Here is a 27,498-nt window from a genome sequence, read left to right as displayed (position 1 = left end):
TGGCGGTGTCTGGGACAATGTAAGATATGATTCTGTGAGTATGACAATATCAGGCTGTTGCTTAACTCATCTGTGAGACAGCTGTCCCAATTTTGGCACAAACCCCAGATGTTAGTGATGAGCACTTGGCAGGATCAACAGGTCTGTCTCTGCTGTTGTCTTTTCTGGTGCTTAGGTCGATGCCAGGTGGTCCATCCAGTTTCATTTCTTTGAGGCTTTGTAGCAATTGGTACAACTGAATGGCCATTTCAGATGGTAACTGAGAGCCAACCACGTTGCTGTGGGTCTGGAGTCACATGTAGGCCCAGACCAGGTGACGGTGGCAGATTTCCTTCCCTGAAGGACATCAGTGAACCAGATGGGTTTTTCTGACAATTGACAATGATTCATGGTGATCAGTAGATTCTGAGTTCCACACTTTTTAATAAAATTATTGAATTCAAATTCCATCATCTGCTGCAGTGGGATTCAAACCTGGGTCCCTAGAACATTAGCGGGGTTTCTGGATTAATAGTCTAGCAATAATACCACTAGACCATCCACTATCCTAGCTAGTTATTACAACAACACATTTAGCAGTGGAACAGCTTGCATTTGATCTGTATATACATTCGGGCTTGTGTTACAAACACATCAAGCTATCTATCTATTTAACATAAGAAATAGGCTGCTGGAATATATTTCTGGAGTGGATTCTATTGCTGCACCATTAATTATGCAGCTGACAGAAGAATTCATAACTATTCTTTTCTCTTTTGTTCAGAAGAATTGAAATAGTTGAATATATCACCTTTAAAACTAGAACATACGATTCTGAAGTTTACATCTGTCTAAAGTCAATGGTTCACCCCCCTCACCCTCTCTTCCCTCCTACAACAGCGATAGGGCTCCTCTTATCCTTACCTACAATCCCACCAGCATCCACATCCAGAAAATCATTAGTTGCCATTTCCACCACCTCCATGGAGATGCCATCACTGGGCAAATATTCCCCTCCCCTCCCTTGTCAGCCTTCCACAAGGACCCTTCCTTCTGGGACTCCCCAGTCCACTCTTCCCTCATTCCCAATACCCTCTGCCCACAGCTCCATGGCACCTTCCCCTGCAACCACCGAACATGCAACACCTGCCCATTTACCTTCTCCTTCACCTGCACATCCTGCAATCTACTCTACTGCGTCGCTGCTCACAATGTCTTCTCCTCTGTATTGAGGAAATGAAACATAGACTGGGTGACTGCTTCTCAGAACTCCTATGTTCTGCCCACAGAAATGACTCTGAGCTTCCAATTGCCTGCCAATTCAACACACCACCCTGTTCCCCAGCCAGCATTTCTCTCTTAGGCTTGCTGCAGTGCTCCAGCGAGGCTCAACATAAGCTGAAAGAACACCTGATTTTCCACTTGCAGACTCTGCAGCCTTCCTGACAAAATCAAGGCCAATGACTTTAGGGTTTGGACTCTCCTATGTCCCAGATCTTCTGAACACAAAGTCTGCTTTTGCACACACCCATTGTTAGTCACTAACAGTCTTCATTCACTCTCCCAGCCAGATTGTTATCCACTCCTTTAAATGCTGCCAGACCTGCTGAGATTTTCCAGCAACTTTGTTTTTGTTCCTTTGTCTGTTCAACTGTTCTTCTCTCTCTTTTGACTCTATCTTGACCTATCATTTACTCCTTACCTCCTTCCCCCACCCTATCTCCTGCATAAAAACTGACATTGTCCTAGCTACCATTAGTTCTAAGGAAGGGTCACCAAACCTGAAATATTAACTCTGATTTCTCTTCACTGATGCTGTCAGACCTGCTGAGCTTTATCAGTGATATGTGGAATGTTTGTTTCACCCTGTTTAACTGCTGGACTCAGTACAATTCAGTAATTGTATTTGTAAACAGTTGTCATGTTTACTCATTTATAAATGTGAATAGCTACATGAAAATATCTTCAACACCTGCAATATTTCTGTAGTCATCTAAATGTTGAGAGTGCATTAGTGGCAGTTACAGTTAGGCATGGGATTTATAACAGCAATGATTTACTTGTGAGACCAGATAAAATCAGAGGAACAAGTAATGATTAAGTTTTAGACTTGGCTCTTTGTGAGTTACACACTGAGCTGGAAACGACCAAGACTGGCAATGAGGATTTCTCTCATTTGTCCAAATGCCATTTTAATAATGGATTCCTGCACATTGATGTTAAACATGAAATTACGTGGTTAAAAGGGCTGGTTCCAAAATGATATTAATTTATTGCAAATAAGGTTGGGAATAGAATGAACATTACTATAAATATAGCATAGGTGGCAATTAGACTTGGTACAGTGACTGAAAGGTTTAAGGTAATGGTAAGATTTCTTGTATGAACTTTGTTAATATTGTTTCTCTTTTGTTAATATAGTTGCTCATTGTGTTTTGTTTAGTGATTGAAAGCAAACATCACCAGCATGTTGGTTCTTATTGTCCTTCTGGAGATATTCTTGACGGAAGCTGCAGGCGGTGACATATACAGCAATGGTAATTTAATTTTCAATGCAGTAGATTAATTTAAGATTGTAGAATTACACTTGTTCACAATATAACTATGATATTAATCTCAATTTCTGCATTTTTATCTGCACTTAAGATGGATAACTAACAGGCTCACAATCTTGAGTTGCGCAGGATTGATTTGGTCTTGGTTGTCAAGTCCCAACCTTCATCGGCATTCCTCCTAGTTCTTTTGTTTGTTATTGCTGTTTAGGAATGGCTTGTTCAAACATAAGCAAAGCTTGTATGGAATAGAAAATACAGCCAAGACACAGTACTCACACTTCACAGTCAATCTTACCTTCTATAAGAGTCTATGCTTTCTTTTAAACTCACATCAATAGCAGCTCAGCTGAGGTGAGCAAAAGGACAAAAGTTCATGTTAGACCCAGAATCATTTCATTCCACATCATTCAGTATAAATCATACCGTGTATTTAATCAATAACTCATTAGCTTTTATCAGGCTTCCTGCTCGGCTGTGCAAATTATCAGGAAGACAAATTGTGTAATTAATGTATTTAGTGATTCATGTGAATTTCAAAGATTGAAAGCAAGTCACATTGTACAAATTTGTATTTGAATATATCTTTTCAAGGATATAGCCAATTGGATGCATAAGGGGAATGCAGTTGATATGATGTACGTAGATGTTTAGAAGATATTCAGTAAGCTATTACACTGAAGCCTTATTATAAAAGTTCAGACATATGGTATTCTGTTAAAAGGATTCTCATAGAATGGTCAGAAAATTAGTTCACAGACAAGAAAACACCAGTGCAGATTAGTTAGATTGAATGGTCTACAATTAGAATGCTATGTTTAGTTCTGAATGTCATTTAATGAAGAAACATTTAGGCTTTAGAGAGTGAATAATTTAGATTCACAACGATGAGAATCTTTAACAGTCAGGAATGACCCAAATATGGGGACTATTTCCATTGGAACAGAAATTGCTAAAAGAAAATTTAGTGAAGGTTTATAATACAAAAGATTGAAATTATTCAAATTTTCTTTAAGTAAAGATCACCAACAACCATGAATTTAAAATTGCCCCTAAGAAGAAGAGAAGTTAGTATAACTTCCTTGTAATAGAGGCTGAATTGCTTTGTCATAGAATAATTTAGACTATCTAAGACATGGCATGTTTTGACAGTAAATAGAACTGACAATCAAAATTACGAGGAAAAAGCAGACTTGAGAGATTAATTTTGGGTTGCTGTATTAAAAAGGTGACTGGTGCACCATGTGTTAAATGAAATTTTATTCAAGTATAAACATTTGTGATTCTGTGATTTCACAGATCTATTTCACTAGTAAATCATCAATTGATTATCAATACTGAAATTTATTTTCTAGCAAAGAAAGTGTATAATGTCTGGCCTTTCCATTAAACTGACAAGAACTTGTGTAGTTACTGTTTGAGGCATTTCTAGATTAAAGGTACAGGGATTCATTGCACGTTCATAACCGAAGAATGATGTCAAACGATTATATGTAGTTATACAAAATTTATTGAAATTATCAATGAATAAGAGTCTCAAGGAGAAAAAGAAAATATGTCATAAGGTTATGCAAAGACTGCTACACTGAAAACACTAACTATTTACATATTTCTTCAGGAGGTGAGGCACTTCTGAAAACTACCGATCCACCTAAAAATGGATATAAATCGGCATTGAAAGATGTGTTTTGGCCATTTGTTTCAAAAAAATCTACTTCAGGAAAGTATGATAAAACTTATATACCTCCAGACAAAGCAGTTCCACTGGATGTTGTCCCTGCCGAAAAACACAGCCTGCCTGCTAACCGTGTTTGTAAGGACAGAAGGGGAATCTGCAAAGGACCCTGTAGGGAAGGTTTCAATAGTTTCAATAATGTCTGCTACAAATACATCTACCACAAAATGGACTTTGCCAGTGCAGAGGTACTTTTTTCCCACCATTTTATCGTACAGAATATCAGGGAAGGATCTGGAATGACTTTTGAACGATTGTTGTTTGAGTCTAAAAATGTAGCATTTCCTTATTAGGGAGTTTGGACTTTCATAAATGGAGGATAGAGCTTTGTGGACATATTTCAGAAAGACTGGGATAGAGCTTTAAAAAATTCAAAAGGAGTATTAAGTAACTTGACTTAATGTCTAACAGCTTAAAAAAACCTGGAAGGATTCCATGTGTGAAAAACATTACTTGACAAATGAATGGAAAATGCCCATCAAAGCTGAGAATAAAGGACAGATTTTTTTTGAAAGTGTAAGCACAATGTACAATTGGAATGATAAGGGCATAAAACTGGTAAGAAAAGTTAGCAGGTCACAAGAATAGCAAATCATTGTAGTTTACATGTAATTGATATGATATTGCGATAATTAAAGACAATACATTGTGATCCATTTCAAAACAGAACCAATATTATCCACAGATACTGTGATGAAGAAACTGTAATCAGTCATAGTTTTGTGCCCATTTCATAACTGAAGTCTTACTCTGCAATTGATAATGTAAGCCACCACAAACTACTTCAGTTTATCCAAAACAGGAGGAACTACCAGACCTGAAGGTTTTTCGTGGGTTTGGGGTGGGGTTTAGGGCTGGGGGTAGCTGCATGTTCGACTTCATAACTAAACAGTGAAACAATACTTGCGTGTTTAGTCTATTGAACAGACTCCCTAATGAGACAACGGAAGCTTTTAGCATCTATTCAGATGAAAATTTGATTGATTACTTTCAGAAGCAAATATTTCGAGGTTGAATGTTTTGGTAATTTGAAGACCCAAGATATTGGTAAGTGTAGTGCACAGCAGGGTAGAGGTTATGTTAAACATTAACCTCAAAGGTTTCCATCACTGGATTTTCCTCATACTTTTCTAGGCCTGTTGGTCTAATTAAAAGAGCTTGATTGTTACAACAGATCAACAACTGTCTAATCATTTGCCCAGATTTTCTTATTCCTGTATTGTCAGAGACTAAATGTAGGATCCAAGATTCATATCAAAACCCCATGGAAGTTCCAATGCATTGACTACCGTGGGAATCTCCCAGGAAGTTTGAATTCTGATGAGAAGTCACCTATTTCCCATAAGCTTCATTAGGAGGCCTCAGACAGATCTGCACTACTTATCTGAAATTACCCAGGAAATGTTAGACAGTTTAAACCTTGGCGAAATGACAGTTAACTATACGCTGAAGAACCAACTCCCACTTTGACATCCTGACTTCCTTCACACCATAACAAGCCCTTGACTACCCCCTGAGCCTCTGGCTATTCTCCTACCTCTGTCTACCTACCTCTGCCCACCACCAGACTCCTCCTCTGACCTTCTCCACATCAACCTGACTATCTCTTGACTGCCCACTTGACCAAACACTGACTACTTCTCTCAACACGACATAGTCATCTGCAACCCCCCCCCCCCCCGACTAGACCCATCTAACCTCCAGTGCCTAGCTACATTCTTTCCTAACTACCTTCTTAACCAGACCACCCTTTACTGCCTGACTGACCCCTCCACCTGAATATCTCCTCAACTTGAGCTGACTAGCCCCTAGTACAGCTACCCCTCCTGACCTGACCTGGCTAACTCCCAACTCATTAACCCACCTGCCACCCCTTCAGATATTTAATCTTACCTTAAGGCAGCAAGTGATAAAAGGGGACATCCCCTGATGCCAAAGTTCTGTAATGGAGCTCTTCAAGAGGTGCTAGGCTCTGCTTTTCTGGAGAAGCTGACCCTGGAAGAAACAATAAGAAATGCAGAAAAACATTAGGACAGACAGAAGTTCAAACAATGGGAATCACTATTCTGTTAAAAATCTGTGCCTTTCTATTGTGTGCCAACTGGAAAGGAAGAAGGGAAACTCGTAGGACCTCTGCATTTTTCATCTCACAATTGCCATATTTTTTTAAAAAAATAGACAGTTATTATTTTAATTTGGACAGAAAACAAGGATACAAATATTGAGATAACAAGGGGTAGAGCTGGATGAACACAGCAGGCCAAGCAGCATCAGAGGAGCAGGAAGGCTAACGTTTCGGGTTTGGACCCTTCTTCAGAAAATAAAATTACTCGACAAATGAATGGAAAATGCTCATCAAATCTGGGAAGTAATAAAGGACAGTTTTTTAAAAATGTAAGCGCAATGTACAATTGCAATGATAAGGGCATAAAACTGGTAAGAAAAGTTAGCAGGTCACAAGAATAGCAAATCATTGTACATCATTTTTCATTTTTTCGTCTTTTTTTTTCTGAAGAAAGGACTAGGCACGAAATGTCAGCTTTCCTGCTCCTCTGAAGCTGCTTGGCCTGCTGTGTTCATCCAGCTCTACGCCTTGTTATCTCAGATTCTCCAGCATCTGCAGTTCCTACTATCTCTGATACAAATGCTGATTTTTTTTTCATCTGAAAAGCTTTTATACTATTTATACTCTAGCTGTGGAAATGTTGCCAATATTCAATTAATACAATGCCAATGTCTCGCTTTCCTTCAGCTGTTTTGCCAACAAGAGTATTCCGGTCACCTTGCCTCTATACACTGCCGCTTAAACTATCTGTTTGTTACTGACATAATAAGGGAATCATATTTTGATTGTCCACAAACTTGGATTGGCCTCACTGATGCTACCAAAGTAAGTAATAGTGATAAAATCAACAAACTCTGGATTTACTCAATAAGGCCAGGCAACATTATAATTGGTTATGTTTTCATTTTTTTGCTTTGATATTTTTCATTATTCTACATGATAGTCCATCCCTCATGATATCTAGGACTGGAGGCAATTGTGTGAAATAGACAAGAGAGTACACAAATGCAGAATATGTTTTGAGGTGGGTGACTGGTGGGGTATTAATGAGCAGAGTCTACCAGCAGCGTATTTGTTTGGTGGTGGTGGAGTGTTACTAAAGAGGCTGAAGCCATTTTAATGCCAAGTTTATTTAAATGGGAGAAGCAAGTTATGTTGCTCTCTAATTAACACCAAGTATTGGGTGATCCAGAGAGTGGGAACGTCTCATGTGTGGGTTGTGGGTAAGGGGGGAGAGAAAGCTTTGTGATTATAAAGGGGTGAGTAGTAGAAAGGAGGGGATTGGTTTAGCTCATCCCAACATAATGCCCATGACCAGACCCCATCTACCCTCCAGCACCCAGCAATGCCCTTTCCTAACTACCTTCTTAACCAGATTGACTGGACAATTGGTCTGCAAAGCAGTGTGATGCCAACAGTGTTGGTTCAATGCCCATATCAGCTCCTTCTCAATCTCTCTCTAGGCTGACACTCAGGCGAAATCACCACCAGTTGTCAGCCTCTAATGAGGGAGCAGCCCAATGGTCTGGTATGACTATGGCAACTTGACTTAGTAGAAAAGAGTGGAAGGTGGAAAATGTCCGAATATTTCCATGTGCTTGCAGTTGCGGCCCTGTTCTTTTGAGCCCTAATGTAAAACTGACTATTTACACATCCCATCTTGAGCCAGGTTAGAAAAGGTAAAACACAAGCGTTAAGGCTACCAGAAACAGAGAAATGCCAGAGAGGGATACTACCACTACACCACATTTTGTCCCCATCGCTAATGCATTTCAGATGATGCAATTCCACAAAATGCGCAATTGAGGCATAGGAATCACCATGTGCACTCATTGACAGTACATCAGCACTAAGTGAACATTAAATGCTCAGATAATATGCAAATAAGATCCACTTTTCATGGTGCAACAGGATCATCCACACATACAGTGCCCCAGTTCTCCTTGTTAACCAAGGAAATCATGGAACAAAAACCTCTTCAATTTAACATTCCACCTAGACCCAATTGTGCAACTGTGCTGATGAAGGTTATTGACCTGAAGCATTATTTCTGCTGCTCCCCACAGATACTGTTGAAGCTAATGAGAATTCTAGCAGTTTCTGTTTTCATTTGAGATTTTCAGCAGTTTCAATGCTTACTTTTGCTCATGGAAATGTTGATGGCTCATATTTGGCAAGGCAAGGTATTACCAGAGACCACATATTTCCCAGCTCCTGAACAAAAATAAATTTCATTAAAATGAAGCTAGTCCACATTACAGTATGGAATTTCCTCAATGCAACAGTTCCCAGAGTCAGAAAAAAGGAAAAAGAAGCAAAATACAAGGCTTCAATTATCATTCCTGGTCAGGCACACAGAGGTGGGAGAAATCTCCAATCTGCAAACACAACTTTCAAAAATTGCAATCTGCCTCCCCAATTTTGTTCTGAGCTAGTGAGTGGAGGGTGGCATGTTGCTGCTGGTTTGAAAGTTGGACTAGGCCACCCAGCAAAAGCTGTGGAAGCAGTAGGTTCCCGAAGCAGGCTAGGAGGGAAGTCTGCCTTGACCCCAACCCTGTGACCACAAATTAAAATAATATAATAAAACAGAAAAATATTCCTTCAACCACAACTCCTCACTCCTTCCACACTCCTCCTCACACGACATATTTCCATGCCGCAAGAATCCCAACACAAGATTTCTACCCACCCGCCATGGCACATCAAACACCTCATTATACCATATGCCCCTCTATCCTCCCACACCCCACCCACCCGTTCCCATGGCTCAGGAAACTCCTCCACCAATCATCCTTTTCTCCTTCACCTTCTACGTCAATGCACCTTCTATCCACAAACGCAAAGATAGACAAATAAAGTTTTATTACTTAAAGTTCTATTTTGCAGACAACTCTATACCATGAAAAGCACTCATTCATAAAAACACACTTGACAGATGTTGACAGTTATTGACACTTCTCTTCAGGTCATAACATTTTGGTGCTCTTTACACTCCCTGACATGTTGGAGAGTTCCACAGGGTTTGTGCGCCTTGTACACATGACGGTATTCATGGGTAAAAACCTCGAAGGGCACCTGAACTCTGCTCCTTGATAGATCCCTGACCCCCACCCCTGAATGTATACCTGGCCCTCAGGTGTCCTGCATCCATATCCATTGGGGCATCTCAGTTCTCTAAAGGGCTATCTGGCCATCAGAGAGAAAGGCACTGAGGATGGATCTCATCTTAATTAGTCTACTCTTCCCTTTCTGAGTTCCAGACACCCGGGATTCTAAAATGAATGAAGGAAGCTCATCATTTAAATGGCCAGCTACCTTTGAATGATGTGCTTGTGTGAACCATAGCCTGGTCCCAACTCCACCCCCATTAAAATAAGAAATACCAAATTTGGTGCAAGACTTAAAATTTTTGATGTATTTAGTCTCCATCATGGCAAAAGTCTGGTCTCAATGTCCAGTCTCCATTGCTGTTGAAAGATATTCTGGCCTGTATCTGGGGTAGATGTACATCTGGTGTCACCATGGTAGTAAGCCTCTCAAAGCTACAGTTGTGCTTCTACTTCATCTCCAAATTCCATTACAAATTTGTATTATAGGATGGACCAATGCTGCATGTGCAAGTGCATGTGGCCTGGGATATATGATTTTAACATTCCTTTCCTCTCATTGATGCAGTGGAACTTTGGAATATTTCAGACAGCTGTGTAAACTACATTTCTATGTGGCAATGTTCTCTGTGTTAGCCCTGGTCTTTTAAAAATCACCATTCCTGGGATCTGGCAATGCTGGCAAGACTGAGATTTATTGACCTTCCCTTACTGCCCATGAAGTTGGTTATGGCCTTCTTCTTAATGTATGGTGATGTAGACATACATTCTTCTTATATGTTGTATGGTTTCCAAAGGTACTTGTGAGTGGAAACAACACTGTCATTTCTTGGAACATAAAGAAACAAAATGTTATATTTTACAATGTCACCAGTAAAACCACTCTTAAAACTGAAGCTTACATTCAAACCATCATAGTTTGTTCGGATGCAATTTGCAACATCTGCCTACATTGGAAGGTAATGAACTGATGAGCTGTGACAACAGGAGTAGAAACCAATTTGACAGTCAAGAACTTAGTCCTTCAAATTCATCCTGCCTGGAATCTCCTTGATTTTCTCTAAAGGGGTCCAGGCTTGCATCGTAAGGGGCCACAACTTGAATTCAAACTTTCTTTGTAGTTAGATATGTGGGATAAAAGGGTTGTGAGATGGAAAGCCAAAAATAACAGAAGTATTTGCCACATGTGCCTCCAGATCACGAGCCACATTAAGTGATTGTGTTAATATTACACTTTCATGTACTGCATTTTGGCAGCGCATTTTGTACTTGTCTTTTTTTTAATGAGACTGTAAGAAAAACAAGTTGACTTGGCCACTCTACATGGTTCTCTTGTACAAAGTGAACCACCAGTGCGTTTAAGCAGAACATGAAAGATTGGCAGTGCAGTGCTTTTGAATTCTGTAATGTCACCCAAGTTTAGACTGAAGCACAGTTATGGTAAAATTGATAACCAAGATGTTACCACACCAGTTTTGGTAAACTTTTATAGCTCAGCCAATTTCATCTTCTCCTGCTCCCAAGCTCTAGCCATGGCGAAGATGGTGTTTACTTTTTCTCACCTGCTCTGAATCATCTCTTTGGTATAGAGTGTGATTCATTTTCATCGTCACCATTAAGAATAGCTCCACCATTGCTTACATTCAGCCAAGTTCTATCTCAGTAGCAGGGCATCCTTAACATGGGTAGCAACCTGCTGTGAGTGGCTGGTTACCTGAAAACCTGTTTGTTAGAAGACGTCATGTCATGAATGTTGAAAGTATCATTAGTTAATTAAATGCACTGACCTTGCGACGAATTGCAAGGTTAGTAACAAGCACAACAAAGACACATGATACCCAACATGTTCCATTGTCCATGCCAAGCAGTACATCATCAACCTTCCCCTGGGCATTTCAATAACTAAAATTTTCTTTCGAAATAATCATGCAATGTTTAGCATGGGTTTCTGGTTTAATGCAGGAAGGATACTTCCTTTGGACTGATGGAACAAAACTGGATCATACAGCATGGTCTAAAGGAGAACCTTCTGACCTGATTGGACACCAAAATTGTGTGGTACTTGACCGTAAAGGTATGTTATCCCTACAAAATGTTGCCTTATGTTAATTTTTACAATATATAAGGTAATGGGTCTGAAAGAGTTCATGTTGAAGCTGCACCGAACTACCCCGGCCACAAGTATCAGAGGTTGGCAAATAAAAGATGGCTTTTACATTTACAACAGTGTCTCATGCGTGTTTATATTTTATAGAAAAGAAATTATAAAGTTATAAAGATCTATCCCATAACAGCATTCTACGATCATATAGAAAAAATATCTTTGCTAACGTGGCCTCCTTATTTGGCTTGGGATTTTTGATTCTGTTATTTTGCCATTATTAGGAGTTTATATGGCTGTGGACAGGAATGGAAGTATATGTACTGTGACAGATAAGGCAAAACAATTATATGGGGCAGACATAATGGGAACTGCAGATGCTGGAGAATCCGAGATAACAAAGTGTGGGGCTGGATGGACACAACAGGTCAAGCAGCATCTCAGGAGCACAAAAGCTGATGTTTCGGGTCTAGACCCTTCATCAAAAAAGCTGTATTTACCCTGCAAATAAAAATTATATGGGACAGCCACTTTCACCAGTTGTCTTTTCTCTGTCCTTTATTCTTCATGTGTTCCTGAATGTCAGAAGGAACCGGTACCTAGTGCTGATAAAAATGACTCACACCTACATTAGATGTGCAAGCATATTTTGAAGACCATTGAAAAAATTATATCGGTATAATACAGTATAACATCTTCATTAATATTTTGTCAGTTGAGGTCATTGATCTTCTGTTTTCAGTCAATAGCATTAGCTTCTTGTCTGCAGCTTGAGTCACTCAGAATCCATCACTCTTTTTCCAAAAAGAGAAAGGCATCTTGAAGTTTTAACTGGGTAATTTTCCAGGTTGTTAGTAAATATCACTCTATAGCTAGTAGCTCAAGCTGGTGTGTGGGGTTGGTGGTGGCTTCTATATTTACTTCTGAAAACAAAGCTATCTATATCTCCAGATTCCAGAACAATGCAAAAATAAACATTTGGCCTTACTGTGCAAACATTCTGACTCAGGAGTAGAAAAAATGAACCAAGTGGGAGGATCTACTTCCAGCGTCTATCTCAACATTTCCCATCTCTTGTATAATAATCCTGTTAATGACGCCAGTATTAACATCATTACAGTTACTGTAAGCTTTGTCTACTGAATGGAAAATGAAAGGCTGCTTGAAGTATATTTCACATTCTATAATGTGCTCTATTTCAGGTTATTTCCTCTGGACGGATGAAGAGTGTAGTAAAGAGTTAAACTTTGTCTGTGCATATGCTTTACCCTGCAAATAAAAATGTGGCATTAATCCAGAGAGGGCAAATCCAATCTCTGTATAATGCCATTTTGCATGTGTGGTCACTTTTTGGAATTGCATTTTTTGTGCATTTTTGAAATTGTAGAATCAAATAAAGTAGTAAAACATCACGCTGTGTCCAGTTAAGACAGTATTTTAAAGCATAGAAGGACTTCACATTGAAGGCTGAGTATTTTCCAACTGTTGTTCAAACATAATTTCAACAAATATTATCGACTGCCTTAATACCTTTATTTTGTGCCAAAACCTCAATCTAACAGAGCGAACATCATTGCTTCAGAAAAATGAAATATAGAAGTCATGGAAAGTTCTCACTGTTCAGAGGATTAGACTGTAATAGTTTAAAACTATTCCATTCAATTAATAACTGAGGTCAGGAACGATCCATCAATAGAATCAAAAATAACATTTGAGGTCAACACGTCTCCACCTCAAAGAATTGTACTTGATAATGTTGAAGTCACCTGAATAGTTACAGCGCAGAGGAGGCTATTCAACTGTCCTGTCTGTGCTAACATTTGAAGGAACAATTCACCTTTGTCTTTTCCCTGAAGGTGTTCACATTGTCCTTTGCGGATCAGGATTCAATTCAGCTTTGAAAACTTCACTTGCCCCTACCACTTGCAGGCAGTTTGGTGCATTCTAGATCCTAACAAGTTGCTATGTGAAGAAGGTTTTCCTTATGTCACTATTTCTTCATTGCTGAATCCCTGAAGCCTGTACCCTTTGTTTCTTAATCCATCTATCAACGGGAACAGTTGCTGACTTCCCACTAGACCAGAACTCGAATGATTTTGAATACCTGTCAAATCTCCTCCAACCTTATGTTCTCCAAGCAGAACAGCCACAACTTCTCTAATCTTTCTAAGTGACTGAAGTTCCTCATGCCTAGAACCAATCTGATGTATCCTTTCTGCCTCTTTGTTAAAGCCTTCACATCCTTCTTAAAGTGTAGTGCTCGGGATTCTCATACCCAGTATCACTCGACTTAAGGCTGAATCAGCAGTTTATAGACATGTAACATAATGTCCTTGCTTTTGTATTCTGTGCCCATATTGATATATCCTAGGTTTCTGCATGTTATATCAATCAATCTCTGTACCTGTCCTGCCATCTTTTGTGCTTTGTCACAAGTGGGGTTTTCCATGCCACAGTTAAATAGTGGTCTTAGGGTTCATCACCATGGTCTGGGGAAAGTGATTACATACTTCTTACCTCATTATATATGCATCAAGATGTTGCATGCATTGGGGGCAAGTAGGCAGGATGTTCTTGCCCATGGCAAGACCTCCTAGAGTCAAAGGTTCTGGTGCCATGTTTACGGACCATATCGATATCACTCAACTTACTGAAAGGCAGGTGCCTCACAGGAGCTTATGTTGTCTCCCTTAACACCCTTGAAGATTTCACACAATAAATAGAAGTTCATCACACAGTTCATGGACATATGCTTAGAGGTTCTACTGAGTACTGTCCAGGAAAGAAGGGAAATCCTCTCTCAGCAGAGGGTACCAAGAGGCCTATCCAGCCTGGTCCCAGGCAGCAGCCCCGGATGGTGTAGATAAGCCTTTTGAGAAAATTCTAGTGTAGTACAACAGAAAATGACCAGTGGAATGATTGTCAGCAACACTCAGCACCATGTTCATAATAAAATGCTTACAACTGCCCAATGCTCTCACCCACTATGGGCACTGAGCTTCCTACCTATTCACTGGTGAGACCCAGCCACACTTGCTCACAAAGAGCTCCAGCACCTAATGACATCACACCCAATCCTTCTTTTTCTCTCATTGTATGAGAGGGTCAATCTCTAATGTGCTGAAAGAGTCCAGGCCGACTGAAGGATTCAGGATCTTTTTAAGTATCAGGCAACTAAGCTGAATAAGGAAGACAGGGATGTCCATGTAATGATGGTGAGACAGGAGTGTCCCAAAAAGCCAACTAGCAACACGGTGGCCCGTTTTTCTCAGATATACAGGAAGACAATCCGTTGCTATAGTGCATCATCACCAACTAACTTTGAGTGGATATACGAGGCCCGCACTAGATTGGAGCGCTGAAGTTAAAGGGGCCTGTCCACATTCTGATTATTGCAGTGACTTTGGCATATGAGCACGTGGAAAACTCTATGGAAACAATTGTGGTTACCTTGGGGATCCAGGTCCACCAGAGCTCTCAATTTCTGCTGGATACACCCTTGGACCTACACTCCATAAATGACAAGGAGAGATAGTGTGAAGGCACCTTGACTTCACCTTAGGTTCCCCATCTCTGAAGGAGACAGGGAGGTGCCACAAGGTGCCTACAGGGAGTAGGAATGACAGTCATACACCTGGAAGCTTAATCTCAGGCCATTATACCAGTGCCCTGCCTATCCATCTCCTCTCTGCTAGTGACCCCATTGCCTGCAGCAGCTGAGGCTGAGAATGCTGTGACTATACCTGTGCAGGAGCCTCTCAGCTGGCCTTGTCCTTCTAAGCCCAAAGCACCCAGATGCCTGACCAATTCTACAAAGTCACTGAGTCATAGTAGTCAGTAGACTCACTCCAGCCCAGCTCTAGATGTGAGGGCAGCATCTAGGCATATTGGGAAGCTGAATAAAGGAAGAACCTTATAACAGCATTTCACTGGCAAGGCTGTTCAAGCTATCGACATTCCTGTACTGTTATTACGTGAGTCTCATTATACCAGGCTATCAGAAATGAAGGGTATGGAGCATCTTGCAACATCAAATGGTGTACTGCTGTTTGCATCTTGTACATCTCTCACAATCAGCAAAGTAGCTGACCAGAAGTCACCTCAGAGAGAGACACACATCCTTAGTGGAGATGGCAGTCAATAAGCTTCATATTATGCTCAGGAAACTGATAATGAAACATTTTGGAGAAGAATCAGGTTTATGGTGTATCCAGTTGGTCCACTCTGCACATGCATCATTTGGGAGCAACATTGCAATCCATCAAGTATCTTCAGGCTCCAGGACAGAAACATTTGTCCCACATCTGGGCGTCTCAAACTCATGAAAGAAAATTAAAGGGATTGCCATTTGCAATGCAAGATCATATGTCAATATCTCATATTTGTGGAACCAACAAGAATGAACAGTTCAAAACTTCATAGCCCAAAGTAGTGGCAGTGACATCAATGAGGCTAATCAGGTATTGCAAGAATACAGTAAAAATACTTTACAGCACTACAGGGGTAGTGAGAGACAAGGTACATAAGGAGCAGTTGAAGAATGCAGGACAACTTTGTTGTACTTATCAAGAGGCACAGATTCTGCTGTGACTCATATGTCTTTGATGCAATGATTATTTTAGCCAATCAACCAGGAGTGTGTGATCGTGTAAGTACTCAATATGTTGTAAGTGCTGATGTGCTAGCGCTGGTCTACGGCAAGGTCTGCGTATGCACATTATATTTTCCATAGCTGAAGAGATCAGAGCCAGAGTTAAACAAAATTTCACCATTTTATTGGATGAATAAAGCAAATAAAAATCTCTTTCAATCAGTGATCAATGTTGAATATATAGGAAGCAGAATACTGACATTCATTGTGTAATTGGAAACATAACAGACCTGGAACATCTCAGTGCAGCTCTGTTATTCTAGAAGTAGGTTGCTGTAAGGTTGACTCTGGTGTCTCGGGCTGAGTCATTCATTTCCCTTTCTAATTTGTTTCTTTGATTAGTTATCCTGGTCCAACTCAAAATAGTCACCCTGAGCTTCCTCCCCAAAGCTTGTCACTTTTGCGTCTCCTCATCTGCTAAGACATCATCTGTTTGACATTTGAGATTGTACAGGCATATAACAGCATAATGATGTCGGATACTCAGCCTAGGGCACTGTTTGATGGTGGTATCATACCCTTATTGTCAGGAGGCTTATGGTCTGATCTGCCTTGGCCCTTGTGTTGTACACCTCTTCAGTACCAGTTTAAGGGTTCTGAGAGGTATCGTCAAACATGTTTTGAGAGGTATCTCTTGTCATCCAGCAACCACCTTTGCATAAGGCAATTGGCAGTGAAAAGATCTGATACCTGTGAAGTAAGAGTTACGGCAGCTCACTGGATATTCAGCATGGACTTGCATTATCTTTTTGTTTCAAAATCAGCTTGTTCAGGCATTCTATGATATATGTCTAAGGCAGATGGGACTTATGCACCCGGACCTTCAGGCTCAGAGATAGGAACACTACCACTGCATCACAAGACCCTACTTTGTCACCCTGTTGTGGACACGGATGATCTCAGCTTTTAAGGACTGGAGTCCTTTTCTATTGACAAAAACAACAGTCTGATGATAGTGCACTCTAACTGCTATGTGGGTACAATCAGTTATACCTTGTACTCTGTGGGAAGTGAGGGGTGGCTGAGAATGCTAATGCCCTCACTACCTGACTCCTCTGATTAAAGGTGAAAGAGAGGAATTGGTGAGCTCTTGTGAAAAGAAAATCAGTCATGTCCCAGATAAACAAATGTGTTGATTCCAATAAAATGCCCACTACCTGCATGAATGTTTCTGCTGGCATTGAAATGAAGGGCAGCTGAATGGCTTAGGACGGCCTGAGATAAATTCTCCAATCCATAGGCTGCATTTGAGTGGTCGGTTGGAGAATCTTTCACACTTGGCCTCAGTCTCAGTCCCTCATACAGCCTGCACATTCCCTCTATGCTGAACACACGTGGCGATTAGCATGATCTCCCCTCCCAGAAAACGCTGCCATGCTTGGAGCTCACACACAACAAAGGTAATATGGGACATGTTGCCGCACACATACATCCAATATCTGAGCAATGCAAGCTGACCAGGAGCCCCAAACCAAATTGTGACTACAGAAGTGATCTCTGGTGCCCTCTGTTCTAGATGTGTGGATGCAGAAATTGACCTGCAGTGTAAGCAGCAGCTCAGTGATGTTACAAACTACAAGGTGAAGTGAGTACAAAAAAAAAGCAGCTCCCAGACTCACATCTAAAACTTATGATTATCTGTATGTGTCAATGATGTTTGAGATCAACAGTTTTAAGACTTCGTTAACAAGTAGCCTCTATGCATGGTCGTTTATTATTTCTAATGCACATCTCTAACCCAAGGTGTGTACTCAATTGTAGGTGTGTATCATTAGGGCTGCCTTGGTTGTTATCTTAGCTAAAAAATAATTCCCTGGCTTGCAATAATGATGAATGATGAAACTGGAATATTTACAAAGAAACCAAAAAGTTATAGCTTCGCTGTGGAATGGGAAAATGAATTTTTGTTTACAATTGTAAAAGAGCATTTGCCTTATTTGTCATCAAAGTATATTGATAAGTAAAAAAGGCAGAAATCAAAATACTGAGGATGCTGAAAATCTGAAACAAATCCAGAATGTTGGAGAAACTCAGCAGGTCTGGCAGCATCTGTGGCTAGAAAAGCCAAGGTTTTTTATTCTTTCACAGGATGAGGGCATCACTGGGCCAGCATTTGTTGCCCATCCCTCATTGCCCAGAGGGCACTTAAGAGTCAAGAACATTGCTTTGGGTCTGCTATGACTCTTCTTCAGGGCCATTCAGTTGTGAGGAAAAGTCAAAAGGGGAATTTGGAATAACATTACAAAATAGGGAATACTCCCCCACCCCCCTCCCATCTGGATGGGTGCAGCTCAAACAACACTCAAGACGTTTGACATTATCCAGGACACGTCAGCTGCTTGAGTGGCACTGTATCCACAAACATCTAGCCCTTCCACCAGCGATGCACAGTAGCAACATTGTGTACTATCTGTAAGATTCACTGCAGAAATTCACCATGATGCCTTACAGAGCTTTCAAATCCACACCCACTACCACCTAGATAGGCAAGGCTGACAGGTACACGAGAATACAACCTGCAAATTATCCTCTGAGCCACTCACCGTCCTGACTTGGAAATATATCCTTCAGTGTTGTTGAGTCAAAATCCTGGAACATTCTCTCCAATGGCAATGGACTTCAGTGGTTTAAGGAGGCAACTCAAAATCACCTTCTCAAAGGTAACTAGGAATGGGTAATAATACAGGTCCAGCCAGCAATGCCTACATCCCATTAATGAATAAAAACAATTCTTGTCTCCTCTGGGAGCAGAAAAATGTGCTCTTAGATATGATCCCTGTGCTCCTGCATCCTACCCTTATTTTATATTGTCTGTGGTATATTTTTTCTATCAAGACAAATCCCATTATAATTCTCCAAATTAAGTTTCAGCTGCCACTTGCTCACATACTCCGCAACTTGCCCATGTTCTTTGAAGTTAAACACTATCCCTCTAACGGTTCACAATACATCAACAGTTTTTTAATCATCTGCAAATTTTGAAACTACCCTGTACTCAAAGGTCTAGGTGATAAATAAGTATCAGGAAAACCTATAGTCCCAGCACTGATCTCTGGGAAATTTCACTATAAACCTTCCTCCAGCCTGAAGAACAACTCAAACAGCACTGCTCTCTATTTCTTCACTCAAAGAATCCCTATAGTGCAGCGTCTGTGGGGGTTTCCTCTGGATGGTCCGGTTTCATCCCCAGTCCAAAGATGTGCTGGTTACACGGCTTGGCTGTGCTAAAACTTGCACTTTCCTATCGAGGAATATGTAGGGTAATGGAATAGGGTGGGGCCTGGGTCTGTGTGGGATGCTGTTTAGAGAGTCAGTGCAGACCTGATAGGCTGAATGGCCTCTTTCCCCATTGTAGGAATTCCATGATTCCATAAGAGGTTCTACAAGCTTGTAAAAGAATAACTAAAGTGAGATTTGGTAATCAGGGGTGAGTCCAGGGAATTAATAAGATGATAGGAAAATGGTGGAAGAATCGAAAAGGTATATTCATCACAAAACCATCAGATTTAAATTTAATTTGTTTTTGTATCTAAGTGCCTGATTCAAATTGACTGGTTAAATTCAAAAGCCTGTTGTCTTGAGAAACAAGGACAAATGTCTACAACCATGGCTGTTGACTCCATTAATGGAAATTCCTGACTAAGGTCTAGCATAGATACAATGCAGCCCATTCTTCTATCAGTGACATTGTGATATAGATGGTTGACCTTTTGAAGACGAGGTTCTAATGCTTGTATCAGTCTTCTGGAGAGTTAGCAGTACACCCTAGATAGAGTATGCTACATAATCCCAGCATACTGTGCTTTACACAGCTGGAGAAGGCAAAGAGGGAATGTGAGACACACTGAACTGCTGGAGAATGGGAGCGGAAGAAACACCTTCAACACAGTTGAGTGGTGCACCATTGGATACAACAAGCCACACACTATAACTGACACCCGGTTCCAATGCCCGGGAGCAGTGATCATGCATTGACTGTAAATGTGTCATTGCTTAAAAGGCAAATGATTGTGGCTTGCACCAAGAAACCAATGCAGCTCCTTTAGTTTGTTCTTTCTTTGTGTTTGCTGTTGTTCAATAAAAGTTAATGTTTTCAACTGTGTGAAGGCTTTCTAATGTGATGCAATGACATGATGTTATGCTAAATATGTTAAAAAGGTGATTGCTTTATTGTCTGGCAAAGAAAAATACCAGGTCAGAATCAAATGTTTTACAAGTCTGCTACCATAAGTCAGCCAGGGAGATTGAGAACCTTTGTCAAATGATCTGTTATTTTTGAGAGTTTTTAATGTGCTTGGTATGGAGCAGAAATAGGATCATATGTAAGAAATCCCTTAATTAAAAACAAATAAAGACCTGCAATTGCTGAAAATCAGAAACAAAATCCAAAATTTCCAGAAAAGTGACTGAAGAAGGGTCACTGGATCCAAAACAATAACTGATTGCTGCCTGACCTGTGGAGTTTTTCCATCAATTTTGGATTTTGTTTAAGAAATTCCTTGCTGGGAGCTCACACACTGTTGAAACTGAGATCAGTGAAATGTGAAAGTGAATGCACCAACCTCTATTTTGCTGCAACTGGTCATCATTAATAGGGACCAGGCCAAAGGAAGCACCTTGAAACACCGAAGAAACCCTCAAATTTCTTTTTTAGGAAGGATCTCTCATCTAACCATAGGGAGCCACAGTTGACACAACCAGACACTGGGGCTTTTAGAAACAAAAACCCTCCCCATAAGAGGGGACAGGGTAGACAGTGCTGTAGCTGCATCCTAAAGTCTCACTGTGACTATCCATTCAAACTAGAGGTTTTCCCCAAGATGCTCCTCCCTCCAAAGTGGTTAGTGCAGAACACAATGAGCAGAATTACTGGGCTGGTTTCCTGAGCAAATTTGAAGACACTTTCATCCATTTCTAGTTGGAGGGTCTGAGAGTTTTACCATTACTCAGGGAAATTCAAATACACATGCATTGTTTTACAAACTCTTGCACTATGTGCAAATTTTACTTATCACAGGATTTTCAGTCCAACAGTGCAGAGTCTGTAAATATCGGCACAGGATTGTACATATCAATGTCCATCTTCTCAGCAGCTAGCAGGGTATTAATCCTGATCACCTCCATTGGAAAACATTGAATAAAAAATCCAATTTTTTGCTGGGGGAGAACGTAACCAAAATATACATAATTTTCAGATTAGTAAACATTCTTGGGGCTGTAAGAATCTATTAAAGTTACCTAAAATGTAGAAGACAATGTACTCTGAATAAGATGGACAGAAATAACTCAAAACTGTGAAAAAAAACCATTTATCTGAAAAGCAGGTAAGAAATTTATAATGCCGCTATCACAGCAAACCAGTTTTAAGACAGTCACGTTAATATCGTAATATGACGTTAATATCTCATGTAAATTCACACCTGAAATGTTTCAAAGTTTTCAGCAGCCTCACACAAACCAGGAACACTGTTCCAGTTCAGCTGCCTCTAATATTTTTCTCAAAACTCAGCACTCTGTGACTGCCACTGGTAGAAAAAGTGTCAAACTTTGGTGTTTATAATTTACAATTTCACTGTCAGTCTCTCACCTGAGAGAAAGTAAGAAGGCTGCTAGTGTAATAAACAGAAAGACTTGCACAAAACATAAGAGTTCTGAGGTTGTGGTTAAGGTACCATTTTGGCTAGCATCGACTAACTCACTTTTACCGGCCCAGAGTTGGTAGTTCCCAGGTTTAAAATAATAAGTAAATGAAGCAAAAGTTGCATTATGAAAGATGTTCTCACACATTGGGTAGTTAGGAGCAGGAATGCATTGCCAGAGTTTGTAGTGGAGGCAGTTTCAATTGAGGCATTCAAACAAAGCAGATGGTGATTTCAAAAGGAACAATGAGTAGGATTAGGGAAAGAAGGCAGGTGAATAGCACTAAGTGAACCGGTCACTTAAAGAACTGGCACAGACAGGGTGAGCCAGTAACCTCCTGCGAGAAATACTTCTTCCTGATACCATGTGTAAAATGTTCCATTTCCTACCTAGTAATCTGTTTTATCTTGCTTGCTTTAGCTCTCTTCCACAAAATGAAAATTAGTCAGAGAATTTATTTATTCAGTGTCATGCCTTTACTTTATTTGAAATTTTCTTCAGTTTTGAGGTTAGCAGTATATTTTTGTATAATGAATGTTTTGGTATGGGTGAATGGTTTTCCTGCAGTCCTCCACTGAGTTAACAGGTCGTTTGGGTGCAATACATGTATTTCCACCGACGATCCCTGTAGTTAGATATAGAAAACAAATGGTTATTATTAATAGCCCAGCAGTGTGTTGCAGCTAGATTATAATGCTCTCCAGATTCATCCATTCCAATTCTCTGGTCTGCAGTTCAGGTTGTGCAGAGGTGTTTTTGCAAATAAAGTTAGAGAGACCCTGGACTGTAATTTCAAATCGCTGCCACAGTCTCCCTTCTGTAACTCCACCGTGTCTGCATCATCCCACATCACATTTCAATGAATCAAGAGACCGAGACAGTGCCTTCTCAATCCTTCCGTGCTTCTGCCCGCAAACTACCCAGAAACCCTTCACAATTAGATAAAAGGAGCTATGGCAAATCTATTATAATGGTTACTGGTAGGAAGATATTTAGAAGGTGAAAGTTCTATAACTTGGAGATGAGCTGACCGAGCATTGACAGCTACAATGTGCTGATGTGCAATGGGGCACTGTTCACAAGAAAGTATATGTAATAGATTCCACTCTGGAGATTGTGCTGTTTCTGTGCATTAAGCAGTAAAATATGCAAGTTGAAGGACTGCAGCAACAGGTAACGTCTGGTTTCTATGCCACTGGATTTGCAGACTCCAAAAATATATAAAACATGAAGGAAAAATGCCTGATAATAAAATGTGAGGCTGGACGAACACAGCAGGCCCAGCAGCATCTCAGGAGCACAAAAGCTGACGTTTCGGGCCTAGACCCTTCATCAAATGCCTGTTTATTTCTGAGAGAACAATGTCTAAACTTAAGTCCATATTTACAACATCATGGACTCCTCCTTGTGTCACAATACAAATAGACCCCTTCTTCAAAAGTATTTGAGTAGGTGGCTGGAGCTGATATTAACTTATAGACCTAAGACTGGCCTGCTGTTACCACAGTATAAGTTCTCCCATTCTCTGTGTTCCTAGCAAGCTGAGTAGTCAAACTCTGGAAATGTGTATCCTGGTTTCATTTGACTCCATCTTCATGTGTTGTCAGTCCATTTAATGCACACAAAGGAAATTCTGAACGAAAATTTGAAAAGCTGCATGTTACTTACTCTCGGTAGTCATCGTGATAGCTGGAAACCCCCACAAGGTAGGTCGAGTCTGGAACTTTCCAACTAAAGTAGTCATCAAAATAATTGAGATAGTCTGTCCAGGAACACTGATCATTGCAGGCATTGCTTACACGGCAGCAATAGAACTTCCACCTGAGAAAGATAAAGCAGTAAAACAGCAATGTGACAAGCATTTCAGAAACAATACTGACACCATTTTGGAGTTCCACATTGGAATAATATGATAACATAAATGACAGAAGCGAAAATCTAAAATTGCTCTGATTGCATCAATTGTCAAAAATGCAGTGAGCTTTTACAGTTTGATGGGAGACACCATTTTACTGACTGCAGGATGGACACCAGCTGGAGTACCAGATTATTCCCTAAGCAGCAGTGAGCTGGAATACAGCACCTCCCTCTGAAAGGGACAGTAATAAAGCAACTGGCACTTGCAATATCATTTATCACACTCTTAAGCGCTCACTTCCAGGACAGGATGCACGTTGTAGTCTCCTTCCTACTTTAAATCCCTGTCCAGAGCTACCTTCAGCATACCAGCCCCATGAACTTGGAACAGATCGATTTTGAAGCCATCCAAGGGGAATACAGTGATTCATTAGGATTTTCATTGCAATTTCCATTGAATTGACATAGAGCCTGCTTCTCTGTCCAATTGAGGATGATGAATGTGCCGCCAACCTATATTCCTTGTAAATTTTCCTGCCAGGGTGCAGAATTCCATGGTATGTGCACAGCAGCAACTTCAGGAAGCTGGAAATTAGGATGTTCCTTTGATTCAAAGGCGTGGGTTCTCCGAGCTGCTGCACTGCTGTACACCTCAGAGGCAATATTGCTCCTCAAACTACAGGACAACCTAAATCCCAGCTTGAGAGGAGCAGCAAACAAAGGTAATTAAAGGTGAGGGGACTTCAGTGTGGGAAAGTAGAATACTGCAGTTGATGGAAATTCAAAGTAAAACAAAAATTGCTGAAAAAAAACTCAGCTGGTCAGACAGCCTCTGCAAAGAGAGAGAAACAGAGTTAACAGTTCAGCTCTGTGATTTTGTATCAGAACAATGTGAAACAACTGTGGCCTTCCCCTTCCTGGAACTCAATCTGGTAACTTGAAGCCAACAGTAATCCTGCACCATTGCTGCTATGAATGTATTCACTCAGTAATACATTTGTAAAGAATATTTAGATAACCAACAGGAGAGTGAGAGGCATCTTTACCGAATAAATAGTTTGTTTGTAGAACTCGCTACCGCACGAAGTAGTTAAAATGAATAGTATTGATTTATTTCTGGGGATGAAACATGAGAGAGAAAGGAATGTAATGCTGCTGAAGTTAGATGAAGAGGGGTGAGAAGAGGATAGTATTCAATGTTGGGCTAAATGGCCTTTTTTTGTTGCAACATCATTATGCTGTAACAGCATAAATGGGGCACATTGTTTTCAGAATTCGGGAATGGCATTATTTTTCTGAAATCTTCATAGTCTTAATCAGTATGGCCGCTACATTCAATATGTGGTATATTTTAGCTTGGATTTGTAAATATAGAGTATCTCCGAGTAATTATGTTTGTAATAACGTAACATAGAAACTACATTATAACAGCCAATTAGAGTATTGGAAGACAAGTTTCAACATTGACTTTTTTGTTCACATTCGTAAATGGAGATATCGTACTCAATTGTTTATAAAATTGTCTAGACCTTTGATGCAATAATGTTAGTTTCCAAAATACCTCCTGTCCTCATAATAGTTCTTGTGATAAGCCTCGACACCACTAATAATGGAGCCAAATGGGCAGGAGAAGGTAAACTCTTCATCAAAGCTGTTCACGTAGTTAGTCCATGAACAAGTTGGTGGCTCACTGAATGTTGCCTTACATTGGAAATCCCACAAGCGATCTTCATAGTAACTGTGATGTTGACTAGAAAGGAAAGCACAAAAAGTATGTTCAGGATAACTTCAGATGATAGACATCGGTTGAATGTGTGAACTTCACAACTGCCTTTTCACTAAAGTATAAATTCAGTTCATTCCACCAACTCAGGTTGCTCCTCTTGCTAGCTGTAAACAACTAAATAATTTGAACTAAGGCAGTATTTTGTAAGGTAATGTTCTGAAATGGTTAATTTGGAGACTGATGACACCATCAAGTTCTGGGCGAAGAATTGAGTCCAGCCTGAAACTCTAAACATGGTCTGATATATCATCCCTTGCTCCTGATAGTCTCAGTATCACAGAATCAGAGAATCGTTCAGTACAGAAAAGGCCCTTTGGTCCATCAGGTCCATATCATTAAAGCCATACTAGATGGTTGTGATGATGCATAGCTAGCCAATGTAGTCGTTTCTCAGCCTTTTGGCTAGCCAATGTAGTCGTTTCTCAGCCTTTTGGCTAGCCAATGTAGTCGTTTCTCAGCCTTTTGGCTAGCCAATGTAGTCGTTTCTCAGCCTTTTGGCTAGCCAATGTAGTCGTTTCTCAGCCTTTTGGCTAGCCAATGTAGCTTGAACCTGTTTCTATCATACAATAAATTACACCTTGTTACTAAGACAAAGGCATCTTCTTGTTTGGACTCCCTAGTTGTTCAGTGTCCACTAAACAGGCCCTTACATCTAGTTTAGAAAACGAGGCAGCACCTTACTCAACTGTTCAAGATTGGTTCTGCAAACTTACAATATAGTGATCAGATGTGGAATGGTCACTTAAATACCTGAAGATAATGAAGTTTTAAAATCTCCATTCAACTAAGGAGTAAATCTTTTTAGAAGACAGGTGAGTTTACCGCTTTAATAATGTTATCACTTTAAAAATGCTTAGGCACTTAGCAGCAAAAAGTCTGTGAACAGATAAGTAGTCTGAAGAACTTGTAGTAAGAATGGCAGGGAGAAAGCAAAGCTGCAGGCTAAGACCCTTACCTCAGAGCTGGTAGGAGGTGTAGGAGAGAGAATATGGGCTACAAACTTGTTACTGCACTTCCTCACTCCTTAGAAAAGATAGATCTATAAGGGCTGTTCCAAATTAGGTTTCAACAAGAAAGTGATCATTTTAAAACTTCATGAATAAATTTAAAACATCTACAGGCAAGTAGAGAAATTTACAATTAATAGCACAGTGAACTAGGCTGAAAAGGGCTGAAGTTAAAAAGGAGCAGTTAATATTCACAGCGACTGTCCCTGCTAATGAGAGTGAGCGCCAAGAGACGTGGCTACAGTAGCAAAGTCAATGGACATTTAAATAAACTCACATTGAGGCAGCAACTTTGGGAACATTCCGGAGTAGATTTAAAGTGACATAAAGGCAATTTAGAAGATAGAGTTTGACTGAAGAGGTTAGACGAGTGAGGGAGCCATAGAATAACACAATACAGAAGTGGCCTTCTGCTCATTGCGTCAGCAATGATAAAAGCCACCTTTAAATTTACACTAGTCCCACTTTCCAGCACTTGCCCCATAGTTTTGAATGAAATGACATTTCAACTGTTCATTTAAGTACTTTTTAAAAGTTGGTGTGGTTTCCTGCTTTACTGTCCACTGTCACTGAACACAGGCCAAATTAAACTGCCTCCTGTAACATAGTATCCAATGTTCAATATTCCCCTCCCCCATATGTACAGTGTCTGCAACTTAGCCACAAGCTCATGAGTTCTGTGCTGGAGTTCCTTGAGCAGACTCTACTTGCTGCAGATGTGTCACCCATGGACCAGCTTCACCAGCTCCCACATACTACAGATGCAACACATCACCTGCTCAGTCATCATTATTCTACTGAAATAACTTAGACATTAGATACTTCAGAAGTGAATTTCCTAACTGTAGTCTTTAGCAGTAATATGGCTTCTTGACATAAACCACTTGGCCAATCAAAAAATACATGCAAGAAATACCAATCTGTTTTCTTGAGCCATCACAGTTTGGCTTTGACTCATGAAAACATATTCAAGAAGCTCTGTATCTCCAGTTCATATCTCACACAGTTGCTGTTCTTC

At 40.3% G+C, this 27,498-nt stretch overlaps 2 protein-coding genes across 7 annotated transcripts in view; one reads left to right on the top strand and one right to left on the bottom strand.

Annotated features, from left to right (window-relative positions):
* The window catches only part of LOC125460906 (lectin-like), an 81,632-nt gene extending 68,755 nt beyond the window's left edge, over positions 1-12,877 (top strand). For all 6 annotated transcript variants that reach the window (XM_048549112.1, XM_048549114.1, XM_048549115.1 and 3 more), the window contains 5 exons: positions 2,423-2,516; positions 4,150-4,454; positions 7,019-7,156; positions 11,401-11,512; positions 12,742-12,877. In XM_048549112.1, coding sequence (XP_048405069.1) covers positions 2,447-2,516; positions 4,150-4,454; positions 7,019-7,156; positions 11,401-11,512; positions 12,742-12,818 — 702 coding nt within the window. In that variant the 5' untranslated portion in view covers positions 2,423-2,446 and the 3' untranslated portion in view covers positions 12,819-12,877. The remainder of the gene's footprint in view (positions 1-2,422; positions 2,517-4,149; positions 4,455-7,018; positions 7,157-11,400; positions 11,513-12,741) is intronic.
* Positions 12,878-22,332: 9,455 nt separating this feature from the next.
* The window catches only part of LOC125460934 (hemagglutinin/amebocyte aggregation factor-like), a 28,359-nt gene continuing 23,193 nt past the window's right edge, over positions 22,333-27,498 (bottom strand). Inside the window, exons 5-7 of the mRNA XM_059652227.1 lie at positions 25,249-25,437; positions 23,499-23,651; positions 22,333-22,455 (exon numbers count right to left, since the gene is read on the bottom strand). Of these exons, the coding sequence (XP_059508210.1) occupies positions 22,410-22,455; positions 23,499-23,651; positions 25,249-25,437 (388 nt within the window). The 3' untranslated portion in view covers positions 22,333-22,409. The remainder of the gene's footprint in view (positions 22,456-23,498; positions 23,652-25,248; positions 25,438-27,498) is intronic.

Source organism: Stegostoma tigrinum, chromosome 18, assembly GCF_030684315.1.
Source record: "Stegostoma tigrinum isolate sSteTig4 chromosome 18, sSteTig4.hap1, whole genome shotgun sequence".
Taxonomy (NCBI): Eukaryota; Metazoa; Chordata; class Chondrichthyes; order Orectolobiformes; family Stegostomatidae; genus Stegostoma; species Stegostoma tigrinum.
The sequence above is the reverse complement of the archived record's forward strand: the minus strand, read 5'-3'. Positions and strand labels throughout refer to the sequence as shown.